This window comes from Sarcophilus harrisii, chromosome 4, assembly GCF_902635505.1.
Source record: "Sarcophilus harrisii chromosome 4, mSarHar1.11, whole genome shotgun sequence".
Lineage (NCBI taxonomy): Eukaryota > Metazoa > Chordata > Mammalia > Dasyuromorphia > Dasyuridae > Sarcophilus > Sarcophilus harrisii.
Window position 1 is genome coordinate 422,830,499 of NC_045429.1, and position 18,738 is coordinate 422,849,236.

Here is an 18,738-nt window from a genome sequence, read left to right on the forward strand (position 1 = left end):
ATGTAGGAGGGAGAAAAAGTTTTTTATCTCTGCAGACTTTGAACTGAGAGTTTGCCCACCATAAGTTGGGGAAGAACCTATGGACAGGGCTTCCATGTTGTCAGGTCCTGTAATCAATATGATTACAGTATGATTCTGAGCCTAGAAATCAGTATGGTGTGGGTGGGCCAGCTTTCCAGACTGGTCATTTCAGATACAGAGAGCCTACAGTCATAGGTATAGGGATTGAGTGGGGGCAGGGGTGGGGATAGGTAAAATACTTTTCAGACACTTGAATCAGGAAATGATTGGTTTAATGACTCCTGATTGGAACAGAAACAAGATGTTTATATTATAGTCTGCTCCGTTCCAGAGCAAAAAGTGTCGGTATCAGTGAATTATAGAAACAATGCCAGGATTTCAGCTTGATTCTAAGGAAGTGCTTCCAGCTGGGAAGGGAATGGACTGCTGCCTTTTCACTAGAAGATAGAATAGATGGGCACCTATTGGGATGCTTAGGGAACCTGTGAGCTTCCTCTGCTCTTTTCCTGGGTGATCACTTAAAGCAGGGGCCCTCAAACTACGGCCTGTGGGCCAGATGCGGCAGCTGAGGACAATTTATCCCCCTCACCCAGGGCTATGAAGTTTCTTTATTTAAAGGCCCCACAAAACAAAGTGTGAGGACCCCTGACTTAAAGAGACCATCTCTTTAAAGGGTGTTTTCCTTATAATCACCAAAGTCCTGGAGTCTATCTTCAGAGTTGGCAGTGGGATCCCAGGGCTACCCAGAGTCTCCATCCAGCTGCAAAGATGAGGATTCTTGCTGGATCTAAAACATGCATCCATCATTCTGAACACAGAATTAATTCTAAGGGTTATTCACAATTGTCTGATACCCATCCTCCAGCCTTACTCTCCTGATACTGTGAGAACTGGGGGTAGGAGGTATTTGCACTCAGAGACCTATTTTCCCTCATCCTTATTCACTCCCTGATTTCTACCTTCTCTAAGGACACCTGACCACTGACTCAAACTTCCTGCTGCTCTCCTGTTCAGTGAGTGCCCGTTGCTCTCACATTGATACCCAGGGACTGGAATTTTTTCACCAAACCACCAATTCTTAGACATGGTGTAATCTTGCCTTTTTTTTTTTTTTTTAATAGCCCTGCTGTTTATTCTGCATTAAGATGATAGATGCAGCTTTGTCTCTGTATCTGTTTAGTTTTTTTGTAAATACAAATATCTGTAATTTGTAAATCGGCATTAGCTGCAGGAAGAATGAATTAATTACTATTAACTTCCTTTCATCTAAGAGAGCTTGTCAAATAGCATTTATTAAGGGTTTAATTTATACTAACAACTGTGCTTAATGCTGGGAATACAGGAACAGTTTCTGTCCCCAATAAGCTCGTGTTCAGGTGAAAGCAATTTTTGACACACAAAATGTATGTGGAAGTGTCCAGTCTAAATGGGAGGCTATTTGACAGGAATTTGAAAAGGCCTCTTGCAGGTGGAAGGTTAACTTTGAGCTGAGCCTTAAAGGAAATTAGGGGGCCCAGATGTGTAGGGAGGACATTCCAGAGGGGAGTGCTCTCTGTAAGGACACAGCCAGTTAGGTCTGGGAGGCTAAATTGTGTTCTCTGCAAAGGGAACAAAGGAATGAGACTAGAGACTTTTAAAAGTCATAAGAAAGATTTTCTATTTTTTTCATTGGAGAGAGCAGCTCAAATTTATTAAGGGTGAAGGAGTGTGGAGAGAGTTAGGATTAGGGAAAATCATCTTGACAGTTGAGTGGACTGGAGTTTAGAGAGCCCTGAGGCAGGAAGTCCATCCCAAGAGTGGGATGATTAGAGTTTACACCAAGGAATATAAGGAATAAAAAGATTAGGGGAAGGGCTTTAAATGCCATGTAGAGGTTTTTATATTTGATTCTGAACATAATAGGGAGCTACTGGAGTTTATGGGAGGAGAGATGATCAGATTTGTAGGTCCTCAGAAAGAACACTTCCAAGGATAGACTGGAGGGGAAGAGATGCGAGATAGACCAAACAGAAAGCTATTGTAATCATCCAGATATGAGATAAGGACCTACACCAAGATGAAGTGTTAAGAGCTTTTTTTTGTTGTTACTATTTAGTATATTTCAGTCATGTTTTTACTCTTTGGGAACCCATGAGGCATTTTCTTGATAAAGATACTGGAGTGGATTGCCATTTCCTTCTCTGGCTCATTTTACAGATGAGGAAACTGAGGCAAAAGGTAAAGTGACTTGCCTAGGGTTTTATAGGCAGTAAGTGTCTGAGGTTGGATTTGATCTCGGGAAGATGAGTTTTTCTGACTCTAGAGGAGACCCTAAAGCAGAGTCCTATGCAACACTTGCCTTTAGCAATAAAGATCCAGCAGAGAAGACAGAACAGAAGTATCTCATGGAGGGAGAGAATCAGGACAGTAGTGTCATGAAAACCTCAGAAGATCCTGCAGGAACGAAGTTGTAAAAAGGCTGGGAAGGGTTGGAGCTGGGGCAGTCCCATTAAATTTAGCAATTAAGAGATCATTGGTAACTTGGAGAGAGTATTTTGGGGTATAGAGGTTGGAAGTCAGGTTGGAAGGCATTAAGAAGAAAGTGAGAGGAAAGGAGGTTGAGAGGCCAGTGGACATTGTCAAAGGGGGAGAATAGATAAAAATCAAGAGCTAGCAGAGATGGATCAAGTTTGGGGGGGGGGAGGGGAATGGAGTAAACATAAGCACGTTTGTAAGCATCAGGAAAGCGCCCATTTAAGAGGAAGAGATTGAAACTAAGTGAAGGTGGGGATTGATAAAGGAGACCATCCACTGGACAAGGTAGAACAGAATGGCATCATTTGTGCCTGAGAAGGGCTACCTGATTTTGTGTGATAGAGGAAGGTGGCAGAGGGGCAGCTAGTCAATGCAGTAGATAGAGTACCAGTCCTGAAGTCAGGAACACCTGAGTTCAAATCTAGCCTCCACTTCCTAGTTGTCCCTGGGCAAGTCACTTAACTCCAATTGCCTTAGCAAAAGAAAGAAAAAAGAAATAGTGGCAGAAGGCATCCAGTTGATATGGAAAATAGTGATTTCTAGGTCTGCCATTTGACTTGCATTTTACTTTTGCTCAGGTAACTTCTCCAAGTGACTGGGTGTGGTTAATATTTTCAAATTCTATGAGATGTAAACTCTTGCCAATATGTGTAAATGACAGCTATTATTTTATTTTACTCTTAATCCTTTTTCTTTTGCATCTCTTTGGCTTTTCCTTCTTTAATTAAATTTTACTTTCACACTGTAGAATTACTTGCCATTGCCATAAATTTTCCTTGACTGTTGTTTGTTCTCTGATTATCATCTTTTATCTCCACTTCTTACCTTTTAACATTCTTGGGGTCTGGTTTTGCACTTCACTAGTACCACTTACTTAGTAAACTGATCCATTGATCTTTTTAACTAATCTCATCTTTAATCTCCACACAGTGCTTCGATCACACTGCATTCTTAAAATTCTTCTACCTATCTGACATAGGTGCTTAAGAAAGATTTTACACATTTCTTTTTTTCTTTTTCTGTTGACATCTCAAGGCTTCAGGCAATATCTCTGTGTAGATAACTTTTTCCCTGGCACTACTTCCATATTTTCAATTTACTGCTAGTAAGTCCTCCTTGATTTCCCACAAATCCATTGAATCCAGAACAAAAGTTTTATCATCTCCATCTGTATCTTATCTTAACTTCTCATCATTCTCTCTGAGAACAAGTTTTATCATTTCCAACTGTATCTCATCTTAACTTCTCTATTTTCCCCAGACCCTCATTATCCCAAGCTTGCAACCTAGGAGTTTTCATATATACATATACACACATATATACATATACATATACCCACCCACATACCTAGGAGTTTTTAAAAATTTCTTCTCTCTTCATTTTGTCCCTTCCCTTTTCCCAATTTCAAAGCCCTATTATGTTTTGAATCCATTCTCCCATAGATGCTTAGGCCCCTTCATCTCTTTTCACCTAACTAGACCAGTTATTCTCTCCTCCAATATATTTCTAATTCAACCCATCCTCTGCTCAAATGCTGCCCAAATGGTCTTCCAAAACACTACTAGGGTCACATCATTTTGCTACACAAAAAAAATTGAGTTTTTGTTACCCGCTGAATAAAGTGCAAACTGCTGACTAGACTCCAAGGCCTACCTATCTGTCTATACTGTACATTCTTGCCAAACTGACCCGCTTTTCTTTCTCCATCTCCATCTTGCTTATTCTTTCTCTGTCCATTTTCATCCCATGTATAGAATGGACTTTTTCTCTCTGGGTCATATTTTTATCTGCTTAGGCCAAAGCCATGATTTTTGCCTAGAATGTGAGCTCTTCCAGTTCACTTTCCTCAAATACTTCCCCATTTCTCTCCTTTGCCCTTTTTTCACCCTCTCTTTGTTTTTTTATTTTGTATGTTCCTTAAGAGCGGGACCTGTGTTACATATTTTTGCATTTATATCATAATTATTAGCATGTTTGATCTCTTTTGGTCTTTGTTATTTTGTGTATTCCTTGAGAGCAGGACCTTTATTCTATATATTTTTGCATCCTCAGCACAATACCTTGCCCATAGTAGAGCCTTAACAAGTTTGTTGTTGAACTGAAGCAATGAAATCTTCCCACTGAGTGATTTAACCTTTGATTTTTGTGTGTTTGTGTGTATTTCCGTCTGTGAGCAGAAATCTCGGATCAGTTCCTGGCCTGGTTTTCCCGGATGGAACAAGAGGAAGAACTGGGTGTGTCTGAACTCCAGGACTCGGGGGACAGGGGGATGGGCTCAGATATCGAGGACTCGGAGGAGAGGGGGATGGGTTCAGACCTGCAGTACATGGATGAGAGAGAGGACGACCCGGAGGAGAGGGAGGTGGGCTCGGACCTGCTGGACGAGAAATACAGAGAGGAGAACTCAGAGGAGAGGGAGATGGTGACAGACATCTACACAGGTGAGGAGTGCATTCTATGGAAAGCTGGAATTTCCATTGAAGCTGCCCTGAGTACAGTCAGTTCTAACTCCTCTAGTGTTGTAACCAGCAGTTGCATTAGGTGTTGAATCAGGCCTCTGGGGGAGACTGAGGCAATATGGGCTACAGTACCACCAACATGCTGTGGAGACCCAGCTCGGCATCTCCTTCCGTAACACCTGGATTCTGCCGTTTCCTAGCCCTTTCCAGTGTCGGGCCGAGAATGGAGCCTTATCCTCAATCCAGACCTGATTGAGGTGATGCTGGTAGGTATGGGGGAAGAGACTCAGTGGAAGGAAACTGGGACTGCTTCCTAGATGGAAGGGGGTATGCTTTGCCTTAGTCTTCATAAGTTTGCGTCTTAGAACACTGGCTGGCTTCGTTACACTTCCCAGATTCCCGGGGTGTGGAATCCCCGCTACGTCCCCCGTGGCCGGGATATTAAAATCAGAGTCTTTGCTCTAACACATCCCCAGCCTCTTCTTCCAATCCCTACATCACAGAGAAGCATGCAGCTTTCCCTAATTGAGCAGCCTTGAGCTTAATTCTTGTAATACCTTCTGCTTGGGAACAAGAAGCAAGAAACTGGATGAAGTCTGGCCTGGCCCTGTAACCTGGGCCTTCAGCTTTGCTCTTTGTGTTCACTGTCCAGCTCTGTTCTTCCCTCATGGATGTAGCATTTTGCAAAATATGCTTCAGGTCATTTTGGGGTTTTGTATTGACAAGATGCATTGTGGGAAGGAGACGGTGCCTTAGGGTAAAGTTGCTCATCCCCTTGATCATACTTACTCATTAAACTCATTTCTCTCTCTTTCATTCCTCTCTCTCCTTCCCCCATCTTTGGAGATAAAGAATTGGAAGCACAGACAGGTGAAGTGACTGCCCCAAAAGTCACTCTGTGTATGAAGGCCAAAGACTCGGGCTGAGATTTTTTGGCTTTTCAAAAACTTCTGAACTCTTTGCTTGGTTCAGTGAGACGTTATGTAGAACAACTAATTGTATTTTGCAAAGTGCTTGGTACTTCCCACTGCTTTTTTTGGTTGAGGCTGGGTGAGATAGTTTATGTATTTTCTGATCCTCAGTCTTGGGACTCTCTTGGACTTAAATTTTCTCAAACATTTGAAAGAACTTAGTTTTTATAGGAGTTTTGTTTTATTTTGCTGAGACAATTGGGTTAAGCTCAGGATCGCACAGCTAGGAAATGTTAAGTGTCTGAGGTCAAATTTGAACTCGGGTCCTCCTGAACGCGGGGCTGGTGCTCCCTTTTGGGGGCAGAGCAGGTGTACAGTCCCACTTCACCTGGAAGATTGGATGGATAGAGGGCCTTTCCTTGGTCTCCTTGACCAATGCCGTGAATCTTGTTTCCTCCCGGCTCTTCTGAGAAGGGGCTGATGCGGGATATCATGCACATTTTTTTTTTTGGAAGATTAGTGTATGGCTTCATTGGTTTTACAAACAATTCCCCCAAACTCAAAGAAAAATAAATTCTACCGGGATTCTTTTTTTTCCCCCTCTAGCAGATGAGAGACTCCTCAGTGAGGAAGAAGAGGCAGCCCTCCGGGAGGAAAACGAAGATGACGGGGAGGATCCCGAAGTGGTGGAGATGGGGATGTTCTCGGGGCTGAGTGAGTCGGAGAGCCTGACGCAGAGTCCCAGAGAGGAGGACGAGAGCACCGGCGAGAGCCGCCCGGAGGAGGAGGAGGATGCTCCGGCGCTGCCCTGGAGGAGACGCCTCTCCATAGGGAAGTGTCCCCGGGAGGGCAAGCCGGCCCAGCGCCGTTTCCATCATCTCCATCACCCGATGGCTGTGGATTTCGGGGAGCTCAATAGCTTGATGGCCAGCATCATGGAAGCCCCCACCATCTGCTCCGATTGCGGCGAGAGCTTCAGCCCGGGAGCGGCCTTCCTTCAGCACCAGCGCATGCACCAGCTGGCCCAGGCGGCGGCGGCGGGGGTCCAGCCGTACGGCTTCGCCGCGGAGTGTGGGGGCGTGGTGGGCGTGGTGGGGCTGGGGGGCTCCGTGCTGCCCCGGGCCCCGGGGGAGAAGCCGTACCGATGCGGGGAGTGCGGCAAGGGCTTCAGCCGCAACACGTACCTGACCAACCACCTGCGCCTGCACACGGGGGAGCGGCCCAACCTGTGTTCGGACTGCGGCAAGAGCTTCAGCTGGCGCGCCGACCTGCTCAAGCACCGCCGCCTGCACACCGGGGAGAAGCCGTATGCGTGCCCCGAGTGCGGGGAGGCCTTCAGCCTGAGCTCGCACCTGCTGAGCCACCGGCGGGCCCACGCGGCGGCCAGCGGGGCCGGGGCGGCGGCGCTGCGCCCCTTCGCCTGCGGCGAGTGCGGCAAGGGCTTCATGCGCCGCTCGCACCTGGCCAACCACCAGCGCATCCACACCGGCGAGAAGCCGCACGGCTGCGGCGAGTGCGGCAAGCGCTTCAGCTGGCGCTCGGACCTGGTGAAGCACCAGCGCGTGCACACCGGCGAGAAGCCCTACATGTGCTCCGAGTGCGGGGAGACCTTCAGCGTCAGCTCCCACCTCTTCACGCACAAGCGCACGCACTCGGGCGAGCGCCCGTACGTGTGCAGCGAGTGCGGCAAGGGCTTCGGCAGGAACTCGCACCTGGTGAACCACCTCCGCGTGCACACCGGCGAGAAGCCCTTCGGCTGCGGCCAGTGCGAGAAGCGCTTCAGCGACTTCTCCACGCTCACGCAGCACCAGCGCACGCACACCGGCGAGAAGCCCTACGCCTGCGCCGAGTGCGGCAAGAGCTTCATCCAGAGCTCGCACCTCATCCGCCACCGCCGCATCCACACCGGGGACAAGCCGCACAAGTGCGCGGGCTGCGGCAAGGGCTTCCGCTACAAGACCCACCTGGCGCAGCACCAGAAGCTGCACCTCTGCTAGGGCGGCCGGGGCGGGACTCGGGAGCATCATCTCGGGGACGTTCCAGGAGGGAAGGGGGTTTCTAGTAAAAAAAATCAGAATAGATACTTGCAATTGCCTTTTTCCTCCCTCAAATGAGAAAGGCAGAGTGAGCTCACAATGAAGGCCCTTACTTTTACACGTGGTTGTTTAAGGTCATCAAGAAAAGGGATGGGGACTAAGAGAGACATAGTATTGAAAGGGAAGGAGTAAAAAAGAATAACGGGTCTTAAATCGGGGAAGTGTTTGGCTCCTGAAAGGTGAGGGGATGGGGAGAGAGAGATCACAGCAAGGGAAGTAGGAGGCAGTGATTTGTGTCTGGGTTTAGTTAGCATCCTCTTTTAACAGATGCTCCAATTCATGCCCCATCCCCTTGGGAACCTCTGCAGCCACCTACTGATTCTTCCTCTTCAGCTTTTCCTTGGAGCCAAGACAAATACAAAGTGTCCCATCAGGACTGTGGAAGGAAGAATGTTATTTTCCCCGTCCATTCCTTTTTTCTCTGGGCCATATCTAGCTGCTATTTGGAGACTTCTAGAGAAACTGGGGTGAAAAGTAGAACATTTCAGGAGAAAAGTGTCTTCAGAGAGAGGGGACCACTTCATTGCTTGCTTTCTGCTTCCGGTTTTCTGGTCTCCTCACATCAAAGCCCTATCATCTCCATGTACCAAATATTCTCACCCTTGGCCCTGGAGTTTGGGTACTAGGCCCATGATTTCTATTAGACTACACACGTGTGACTTTAAATAGAAGGAAAAACGGCCGCAGTCTGGAATTGTGGGGTTTCTCCTTAGTACAGTGTATTGCTTGATTTCCCATGGAAATCTCAGATGATTTTTGCAGGAGAAACCCAAGAGGCATTTTCCACCAAGTTTGCTGGGTTTCTCTGAGGATCCCAGAAGAACAAATCTGCCGAGTCCATCATCCATTGGTTTCATCTCATTTTGTTCTCTCACTTGCTGTCTTCCTCACTTGAAGGTGAAGGAGGAACCCTGGGCTTCCACCTCTCCAAAATCTAGTTTTCCTCTGTTAGTTCACACAAGAAATACGGAGGATGTTCTCTAAAAAAGACCTTGTTTTTAGTACCCAAATGGGCAATAGTTAAGGAAAGTATAAATGCAAACACTTTATAGCACCAGCAAAGACTGCATCCTCTTGGTGCTAATCAGAATGCCAAATAGCACTTTTATACTTTTAAAGGTGCATTATCATGTTCATTATTATAGCCATTCATCAATTTGCTTGTGAGATCCATCAGTATTAGACCCCTATCTTATAAGGAAGACTAAGGCATCGAGGACTGATCTCGAAAAAGGTTTGGCAGTGTCAGATAGGTCTGCTCTGCTCTCTGTGTTTTCCATTTTGACTCTGGACCGTAAATTGTTGCCTATTTCAAGGGCTTTTTCTAAATTGTCCCTTGCTTGGAACAATCTTGGCTACACTAGAAACAACAGGAAAGGTATTCCGTCATGTGTAAGACCTGCCTCTGGTAGCCTTGTGTTAACATCAAGGATGCCAGACTGCACCCTTCCCCTTCCACTCCCCCAGAATAAGCCTTTAGAATGGGAATTCTTATATTTGGGAATTCCAACTTGGAGGAAGAAAGCTCCAGGATTGTCATTTCAACCCTTTATGATCTTGGCAAAGATTGTCTAAGGATTTCCTGAGAATTAGCATGGGCAGTTCTATCCTGGGAAAACTTTGGAGGAACTATAGGAAAAAGGCATGTCTATACCACTACCTACAAAACAAAACAAAAAACAACCACCACTTCATTTTTAATTGAATTCTGTTGGAAATTCTAGTCTGGAGCATTTGTATCTCACAGATGCAGTTTCACCCTTTGAATTACAAATTTTTTGTTTTGTTTTTTAAAAAAGCCAACAAAACTAGGGGGTAATAAAAACATTGTTCCTATTTAATAACAAGCCCTTTTGATCATGGGCCATTTCTCCGGTTTGGGAATCAAAATAGGCTTATACTTCTCCGATTTTATAAAATTAATATTTATGTTTGAAAGAAGATGATGAAAAGATCAATTCCTTAAATCCCCTTCTCTAGCAATTTTTTTTTTTTTTTTTTTTTTTGGTGGGGAAGAGAAGGAAGGGAGAAGGAATAAAGAGATTGGAAACTTATCATTAAAATAAATTGGGGAGGGTGGCTTTAGATTTCGTTTCCCAATAATTCTTGTCTCATTCACACAGAAAAAAGTCAGCTACAAATTGAACACCACTTTAGGTAAACAAAACATTGTAACCAAAAGAAGTGAGTTAGATTTGGGGGCCAGGGGCAAAGGTGTGTAATAACTGCTTTTCTCCTGATTGACTCATTTTATGATAGACCTAAGCTTTCGGGAACTCATCTGTATAAAGTATGCCTATATTTGGTCCTCCCAAAGTTTTCAGTTTTGTCTCTAGTTTTTCTCTAGATTGTTCTTATACCTGCTTTCTCTGGGACACCCTTGAATGTGTTAAGCAACATATGAAAATAATTATTATCCACCAATCCATTTATCACCACAGGGTCAAAATTGTTTTAATCTGGATTCCTTAGAAGTTTAGTCAAGTAGTTTTAACTGCGATTAAGTGGATTTTTTTCCCCCAGAGCTTGTGCATGGATTTGGAAACAAACAAGATGAGAATTTCTACCAAGCCCGGAGCTGTTGCATAGTCCCTCTGTGGGATTTCTCCAGCTTCATCAAAGGCTGTGCATGTGTCATATAAATTAAGAATTTGTTTTTTTGGCTTTTTTTTCTTAGACAATCTGAACTGTCATTTTTGAACTTGTGCACATTTGAATGCGGTGTAATTTGTGAAAATGATAATTTAAAGAACTTCAGGATAAGAGGTTTTGTGTTGGGGTGGGGTTCGGGTGAGGGGTAGGGTGGGAGTGGAATTTCTTTACTGGTTTCAGGTTGTTTTTATTTAATAATGGTTTTCTGGACAATGTTCTGGTGTTTGAATGCCAGTACAATGTATTTGTCATTAAATTCTATAAGATGTTGATCTCATGACTCTAGCTACAGTATTTGTCATTTAAAGTACCTGTTCTGATCAATCCAAATAGATCTGTTTTAGGATGTTCAAGGGGTACCCCTGCTAACAAGTGACTGATGTTTTGGAAAATTCTAAAAACTATCAATTCAATGTCTCAGTCTTGTCACAGGTAAATCTGGAAAAGAGGAAACTGTCAGATCATCTAATTCCACACACATTTACTAAACCAATATTGTACACAAGGCACACTTTGCAGTACCCCGATATTAAAAGATCTATTTAGATATAATCCTTGCCTTTAGACTCTTATAAGTTGAGTGTTGAATAACTGATGTTCACTTTTTAAAGATCTCTGTCTTTACTGCAAGAATTGATTGGGGCAAAAATGAACCCAAGAGAAGGAGGTCACATTGTGCATGTCTTTCTTAGTTATAATCCACAATTCATGAACTCACTGTTTTCTCTGCCTCAAGCAAACTTACCACCATTCTACCCCCCAGAAAAGGGGGAGGGAGGGTAATGAAGGCTATAGTTTTCTTGTATTAGGAAATCTCATAATCTAGAGAAAATGATCGTTTTTTTTTCCCAAGCATATTGTATATGAGGTTAGATCTTCCTAAAATGAGCCAGCTCTGTGTCAAAAGGGATGAGCCAGGTATTTGAGAAGTTAGGAACATTTTCCTATCAACCTCCTGAAAGCTCATGAAGAGTTTTGGGGATGGGGATGTAGAGAAAGTGAGGAGAGTCCTCCAACATGAGGATGACTGATACATATTGTCTCTTTTTTTGGCGTTCAACATTTTATTTAACATAAGAACCCACCAATGCTAATCAATGCCTTTTGTTTATTTAATATGTAACTTACAACTTTATGTTGGGCATTTCTAGATCCAGGTTAATTCTCCTTTGTGACAGGAAAAAAAAAGTACTTATGCAGTCTATGTAAAGACTGACTTAAGTAGTCTTCCTCTATGTGGGGTAGGAGGTTTTTCTTACCTGTTCTGGGACTCTATGCTCATTGTAGATATTGTTCTTTTTTGTTTCAGTATGAGCCACCCTTGTTTCATTTAAACCTCATGTTTTTCATTTCTTAATTGGTTACTTCATATTGTACAGCAATATTGCATTCAGTGCCATAGGTTTTTTTTTTAAGCCATTCCTCAATTTAATGGTAGCTACTTGATGTCCAGTTCTTTTGTTGTCACAGAAAGTGTTACTATGAATATTTTGGCCATATGTTGGATTTTTTTTTCTGTGATTCACTCCCATAAGGGTACATTATGTGTTCAATACTGGGATAACTGAGTCTAAAGTTTTGGACCTTAAAATCTTTTCATTTTTATTGATGTCTTTTAAAAAAATATATATATATATATATATTAAATCAAAATTTCCCTTTGTCTCCGTCTTCCTAGAAAATAATTTAGTTTTTTTAAAGACAAAAGGGAGAGGGGATCCATAAAATGATCTAATACATCAAAGAAATGTGAAAATACGTACCATATATCACATTAATGATCCCCTCACCTCTACAAAGAGGCAGAGTAGAAATGTGGAGTTTTTTTTTTTTTAATCTCCTTTAGATCCCTGCTTATTCTTTGTAATTTTTAAAGTCACTTTTGGCTTTTTAAAACAGAATAATCATTGGGGCTTTTCCTGACTCTGCATCAGTAATCTCTACTTCTCTTGGTGTCATTTTTTACAGTCTAGAAATAATCCATAATATAATTTGTTGAGACATTCCCCAATCAATGAATATCAACTAGTCTTTAACATCACAAAGAATGGCAGTTTCTTAACAAGGCTAACATTTGTTAGCATCATGTGGATGTCAAAATTCAAGAGAAAGACTAAAATTGTTGTCGTTTGGGGCATTTTAATTTTCATGGGGCTACCATGATTTTCAGATTGAGTCTAGGCCAGTTTCTATGTCATGATTACAAGGATTAGATATTCGAGTGCTCTTTGGCAGAAGTGTCACGTATTGTGTTCTCAGCTATTAAAACCATTCAAGCATTTTAACATTCAGTGATGTCTTCCCTGAGGAGGGCCATTCATTATCTGATATTCATCCTCTTAAAACTGATAGTGACTTACAGAGATCAATTGTTGACCCAACTACTGCTTCATGTTTTTTTAAACCTAAATTTTATTTTCATTGATTTCAGTAGTATGATACCCAAGTTTCTATAATTTGATCCACTTATTTCTTAAGCAAATTACAACCTTTATGTCTTGGTCTTTAGGAGTGTTTGAGGTCTAATGTTTCATCAACCTGGAGGCCAGCAATGTCAGCTGGGAAGTTCAGAATGATGAACTATTTCACCCAATAAACCAGTGTATCAGGCCTAACTTAGGCTGACCTCTTGACTGATCCCCAATGAATCCCAAGAACAGGGACTTTAATCAGTCTCCTTCCCTCATTACCTTATCCTAGATTCCTGCTCTCTCCAGAATGACTGTTTGAAAGCCCCTCTTTTCCCACTTCCATTCCCACTAGATGAGAACAAGGGTATATATCTTGCAATGCTACTCAGTGTGGAAGAGGAACTTTGGCTATACCGCAACCATGCATGGTTGCCACTCAGATTCCTGTCATCCCTAAGCTTTCTCTTCCAAGCAGAAAATATGTGACAGATTGCAAAGTTATGAGTTCAGGATCCCTCTTCTTTCTGAGAAGGGAATCAGAGAAAAGCCTCACAACTTCACTATATCTCCACTTTGCCTTTGATACCTACTTTACTCAGGTGGACTTATGATCTGAAAATGCTCTCTCAAAACTACCAACATTTTCTTTACTTCCTTCCCACTGGGGCAAAAGTAAGGGAAATAAAACTCTCAAAATAAATACGTACAGTCAAACTCTCATACACATCCCTCAAAAAAAGGTAGAGACTAAAAGATTGTGATTGAAGAGAAATTTCGGAGTCCTGTGTTAGATTAAAAAACAAAACAAAAAGATTTGAAAAGAACTTGATGGTTTTTGGTGGGTTTTTTTTAGAACAAAAGATCTTTATTTTCTGATAAAATACATAAGCTAAGAAAACTTAGCTTTGCATGACATTCATGAAGTTAATGGTTTTTATGAACTACTGTTTCAGGGGAAGATTCCAGAGTCTTCCAAGTCATAACATAGATGAACCTGCTTTCTTATACAGCAACAATAGTTTTTCTTGGGTTGGTGATGTTTTTTTTCTCCCCTTGCCTGGCCTGCTTCATTTTTCTAAAAATTTGAAGCGGTTCAGGACAAGTGCAACTTTACTTACTGCAGACAGAAACCCTGCTCCACCTAAAGCAAAGCACCGGAAGAGCAAAAGGGTCACAGGAATGATATTTCGCCAGGGAGTCCTTTCCCATTTAGGGGGAGGGCCACTGTCAATGCTTCCTCCAAATCCATACTTCTTACAGAATGGAGGAGCCCATCCATAGTCACAGTGGCAATTTCTATTATTGTTACAGATTCCTCTCTTGTTACACGTGTCCACTGTACAGTCAAATTTAAGAACATTCAAGTTTGCACAAGTCTTATTAATGCATAAAAATCCCTCTCCACAGGCGGTGCCTTCTCTTACTTCTCCAATATCTGGCAGTTTCATTGTAGTCATCGGAAGATGATAGTCTGTCCCCCAGCAAGTAATGTTGTCCTGGCTGACAAAATTCATAACTATTGTATAGTGATCATCCATGACAGGAATACTCTTGACATTGACACACTGTAGTCTTCCACATAGCACGTTATCGGGTTCACACTTGGAATAAGCACCGGTCATAATTCCACAGTTGCCAAAACGGTCCCCTTGATTGGCTTCTTCATAGCAGGCAAGGGGTCCTGATCTTGAAGAGCGTCCAAAAAGGCTCCTGCATTGATGATTTCGAGAACTGCAAAGCCCTTTGAAACAATAGCCATGGCCAGAGCAGGGGGTACCGTCTTGAATGTAGGTGTTGTAAGGGCAGTGTTCAGAGGTGCCATTGCAGAACTCCTCGAGGTCACACTCACTATTTTTGGCCCTGCACATTTTTCCTGCTTTTCGAAATCTGCAGTTATAGCAGCAAGGACCAGAACCACACTTTGCTCTGCCTTTTAATTTACACGTTGGCTGACAACACTTATCTTGCTCACAGTCCTTTGGTGTGCCACAGTCACACTGTTCGCTCCCTTCCACCACCCTGTCACCACATACAGAGACTTTTTTTTTTAATGTTGGTATATTAGACAAGCACTTTGCATAAATGACTATCTTGTCAAAATAATCCGAGTAACTGCAGTCACTAAAACCACCATTGCCAGGGTTTGGATCCATTAAGCATCTATCAGGTCCCTGACATTCACATCCACTCACATCGTCTTTCATCCCCACAATGTGGCCCAATGCATGAAGAAACTCATTAGAGCCGCTGAGGTTCTCTTGAGAAAGGCTGCTCACAGATGCGCTATTTCCTTTTTCACAGATACCTCCTATCTTGGCTCTTGTGGCGATCTCTTTACTTACAATTAAATGTGCCCAATCTGACTGGGCACGGTGGTCTAGCTGTTCCTCTTTATATTTCATAAAGTTTGCATAAATTTTATCTTCTTTGGAGTTTTTTATGTCTATTTTGTCTTGATCGGACCAAACCTCAATTCCCTCCAGATGAACTCGACAATGGAGTCCTTGAAAAAGGGTGTCTGCCAGAGCTGTCAAAGTTAGGCCCTCATTAATGCAAGCTGTCATGTTGGAGCCCAAAAGCTGATACCTCCCATTAGATATCACAAGAAAGGACTCTATATACTTAAGGTGTAGATAATTCCAGTTAAACCTAGCCGAGATCTCTAGGTTCTGGTCATTTTCCAAAAGAGGACTTGTTTCTTCATCAATTGACTGACAAGCGCGATCAGCTCGAACGTCCTTCCGCAGGCGATATATGATGTGTTCAAATTTGGTGGAGGTCCTCAGGGGTTCCATTTGGTAAAGGCTTCCATTCATGTTCAGTATCCCCCGAAGGCCCCCAAAGCAGGTGTTTAAGGTAGCCAGGGAGTCTGGGGAGCCCTCCACGAATCCTCCGTAGCTGCAGTCATCGGCGATGTAAGGCTGGTCCTCCAAGAAGGCTCCCTGCCCAGAGAAGTAGAAGACACGCAGATGTCTGGACAGCAGGAGCTTCTTGGGCCGAAGGTGGACCACCTGCTTCCTGCCCTCCACCTGCAGGAGGTAAGATGCCCGGCCAGCTACCTCGGGATCCCCCTTGCGAGGAGCCAGCAACTTGGGGATAATCACTTCGTAGGAGGAGAAGCTCTTCCCCGGGCGGTAGCCGAAGGCCAGGGCCAGGCAGCTTGGGCAGAGCAGGAGCGTGCCCAGGCCGAGCAGCAGGAGGGAGCCACCCAGGTGCGAGACGACGGCTCCCTCGGACCCCATGCCGGCTTCCCGCCTCCCTTCCAGAAGCCGAGCTGCAGCTCGGATCTGGGAGGGAGGTCGGACTGGGGCAGCCAGCGATGTAAAGGGCTGGGAACTGGGCTCTGCCCCGGGGGCGCCTTCCAGGGTATTGGCCCAAGCACGAGCCTCCGGGGCAGTTGGAAGGAGGGGAGGGTGGGGGTGGGGGGCTCGGTCGGGATGAGATCCGTTGGGTGGGCTCCAATGGAGGGGACTGGAAGGATACAAAATGGCCACGCGAAACTTCCTGTGGGGAAAGGGAGATAGATGATTTGGCTGAAAAGAACAGTTGGAGTGCAAGGGAGCCGGGAACTACCCAGGAAAAGCTGTTGAAAGATTTCTGTTGCTATACCTCTAACAAATGGTAGAAAAGTCTGCAACATGTCGATATCACTTATCAACGTTAAGAGACAGACCTTTCAATCCATAGAAAGCTCAAAAAGAGCTTCACCAAGATCTATACATAGGGAGACCTCAGGTACATATCCCTATCTATCTATCTATCTATCTCTCTATATATATATATATACACACAACTATCATGTATCACATATGGACAGATGTATTTATAAATAGATATGGATATCCAATTAGATAACAGTCTAATAACAGTATCAGATAGATATGCTTGTGCTATGAATATGTAATCATATATTTAAAACTAAATCATATATTTTAAATAGAACTATATAGATAGAGATCTACCAATATTGATAGGTAGAGATATACTATATACATAGAGCTATCTATCCTATAGCACATACACAGACAGCTCTATCTATAAATACCTATATCTGTGCGTAGATTACCATTTGCCCTTCTTTCACCCAGAGGACCATGATATCAGGGAGGTGATACCATGACATGCAAGTGAATTGGATCAAAGTGAGAGAAGGATGTGCAAGGTCCCCGGCCTCCCTTTCTCCTCCAGAGCCATCTGAGTCTGATGGTAAGAAATAGATTAGGAAATGGCCCTGGATGAAGTGGGAGATCTTGACCTTTTTAAGCTAAAGTCTTCAACAGATGTAAGTTTGACTAGTGTGTGTTGACAAGAGCTTTCTCTGTCGTTACTACGGTGACACCATCCTCTTCTCACTCCAATTCACTTGCCATAAAACTGCTCATTCTCACTGGCTCATCATTCATTGTCCTGCTGATTCAAGTTCAAATACCTCTGCTCAACATTCAAGATCATCCACCTTTGGGCACCATTTGCCAACCTTGCTCAGTGCTATCCACACAGTACTCTAGTCTTCAGCCAAACTGGATCATCTCCTATCTCCAAAACACACCTTATGCTTTTTTTCCTTTGGCCTTCAGGATCTGACTTAAGCAATTATGCTTAAAATATTAAGTATTAAAATAAATATTTCTAGTTATCCTTTCAATTTAATAATATGATAGCTATATCTTAGGTATATATCTTTATGTTCTTCTAACTATCACATATATTAACAGATATAAACAGAGCTATCTAGAAGTAGAATGATATCTATTTGTGACCCTCTTTGGGGTTTTCTTAGCAAAAATTCTACAATAATTTGCCATTTCCTTGTTCTACCTCATTTTACTGATGAGGAAACTGAAGCAAACTATGTTAAGTGACTAGCCTAGGGTCACACAGCTAGTATCTCAGGCCAAATTTGAACTCAGGTCTTCCTGACTCCAGGACTGGTGCTCTATCCAATGTGCCACCTAACTGTCCTATAAACACATACAGACAGACCTAAATCTATATCCATGCTATGTATATTGCCATAGCTGTAGATATAACTATAGATAGATATCTACAACATCCCTATATCTATCACATTTATTAATAAATATAGACAGATCTATCTGTAAATTTCTAAAGATATCTTTCTAAATGCCTGTACTTATATAGATCTGACAATATCTATAGATATCTATACTATATAGAAATATCTATTACATATCATATATTAACATAGTCTTTATCTGTAAAGAGCTATATCTATAGATATGGATCTACTAATATCTATAGAGAAATATCTTTAGATAGATATCTATATTTGTAAATATAGATATCTCTGGCAGTGATTGATGTATATTTTCATTTGTATATAATCATAAAGACTTTTTTAAAGCAAAAATTTAGTGAAAACTGAATAAATCCTTTATCCATCAAACTCAAACAATGAAGCTTATTCAGAAAACAAAATTAACCATGATATTTTTAAAATGAGAAACAAAATACTAGTTTTAGCTGTGGTGATTACTAATCCTAAAAGAAGATAAAAATAATGAAAATTAACCATATACTTAACCTAACCTGACCAAAGCAAAAGCAGATTAAAGTTGCTTCATCTTCTATTCTAGAAAATTGATATTGCTCACTGGGTTTTACGAGCTTCAGTTCCTCGATCATATTAATGTAATTAACCATGAAAACCAAT

General features: G+C 42.7%; 2 protein-coding genes across 7 annotated transcripts in view; one reads left to right on the forward strand and one right to left on the reverse strand.

Moving 5' to 3' along the window:
• Nucleotides 1-10,930, forward strand: part of ZNF697 (zinc finger protein 697) — a 39,556-nt gene extending 28,626 nt beyond the window's left edge. Inside the window, exons 3-5 of one of the 6 annotated variants that reach the window (XM_031967391.1) lie at nucleotides 4,713-4,769; nucleotides 5,195-5,260; nucleotides 6,512-10,930. In XM_031967391.1, the coding sequence (XP_031823251.1) occupies nucleotides 6,598-7,902 (1,305 nt within the window). In that variant the 5' untranslated portion in view covers nucleotides 4,713-4,769; nucleotides 5,195-5,260; nucleotides 6,512-6,597 and the 3' untranslated portion in view covers nucleotides 7,903-10,930. Of the gene's footprint in view, nucleotides 1-4,712; nucleotides 4,977-5,064; nucleotides 5,261-6,511 lie in introns of those variants that run through there. The other 5 variants (XM_031967390.1, XM_031967392.1, XM_031967393.1 and 2 more) reach the window with 5 other exon arrangements.
• A 2,977-nt stretch (nucleotides 10,931-13,907) lies between these two features.
• Nucleotides 13,908-16,467, reverse strand: LOC100919431 (disintegrin and metalloproteinase domain-containing protein 30-like). Its single transcript, XM_003769871.2, has one exon. It carries the CDS (start codon nucleotides 16,304-16,306, stop codon nucleotides 14,132-14,134), a length of 2,175 nt encoding a protein of 724 aa, XP_003769919.1. The 5' UTR covers nucleotides 16,307-16,467; the 3' UTR covers nucleotides 13,908-14,131.
• Between the last annotated feature and the right edge of the window lie 2,271 nt (nucleotides 16,468-18,738).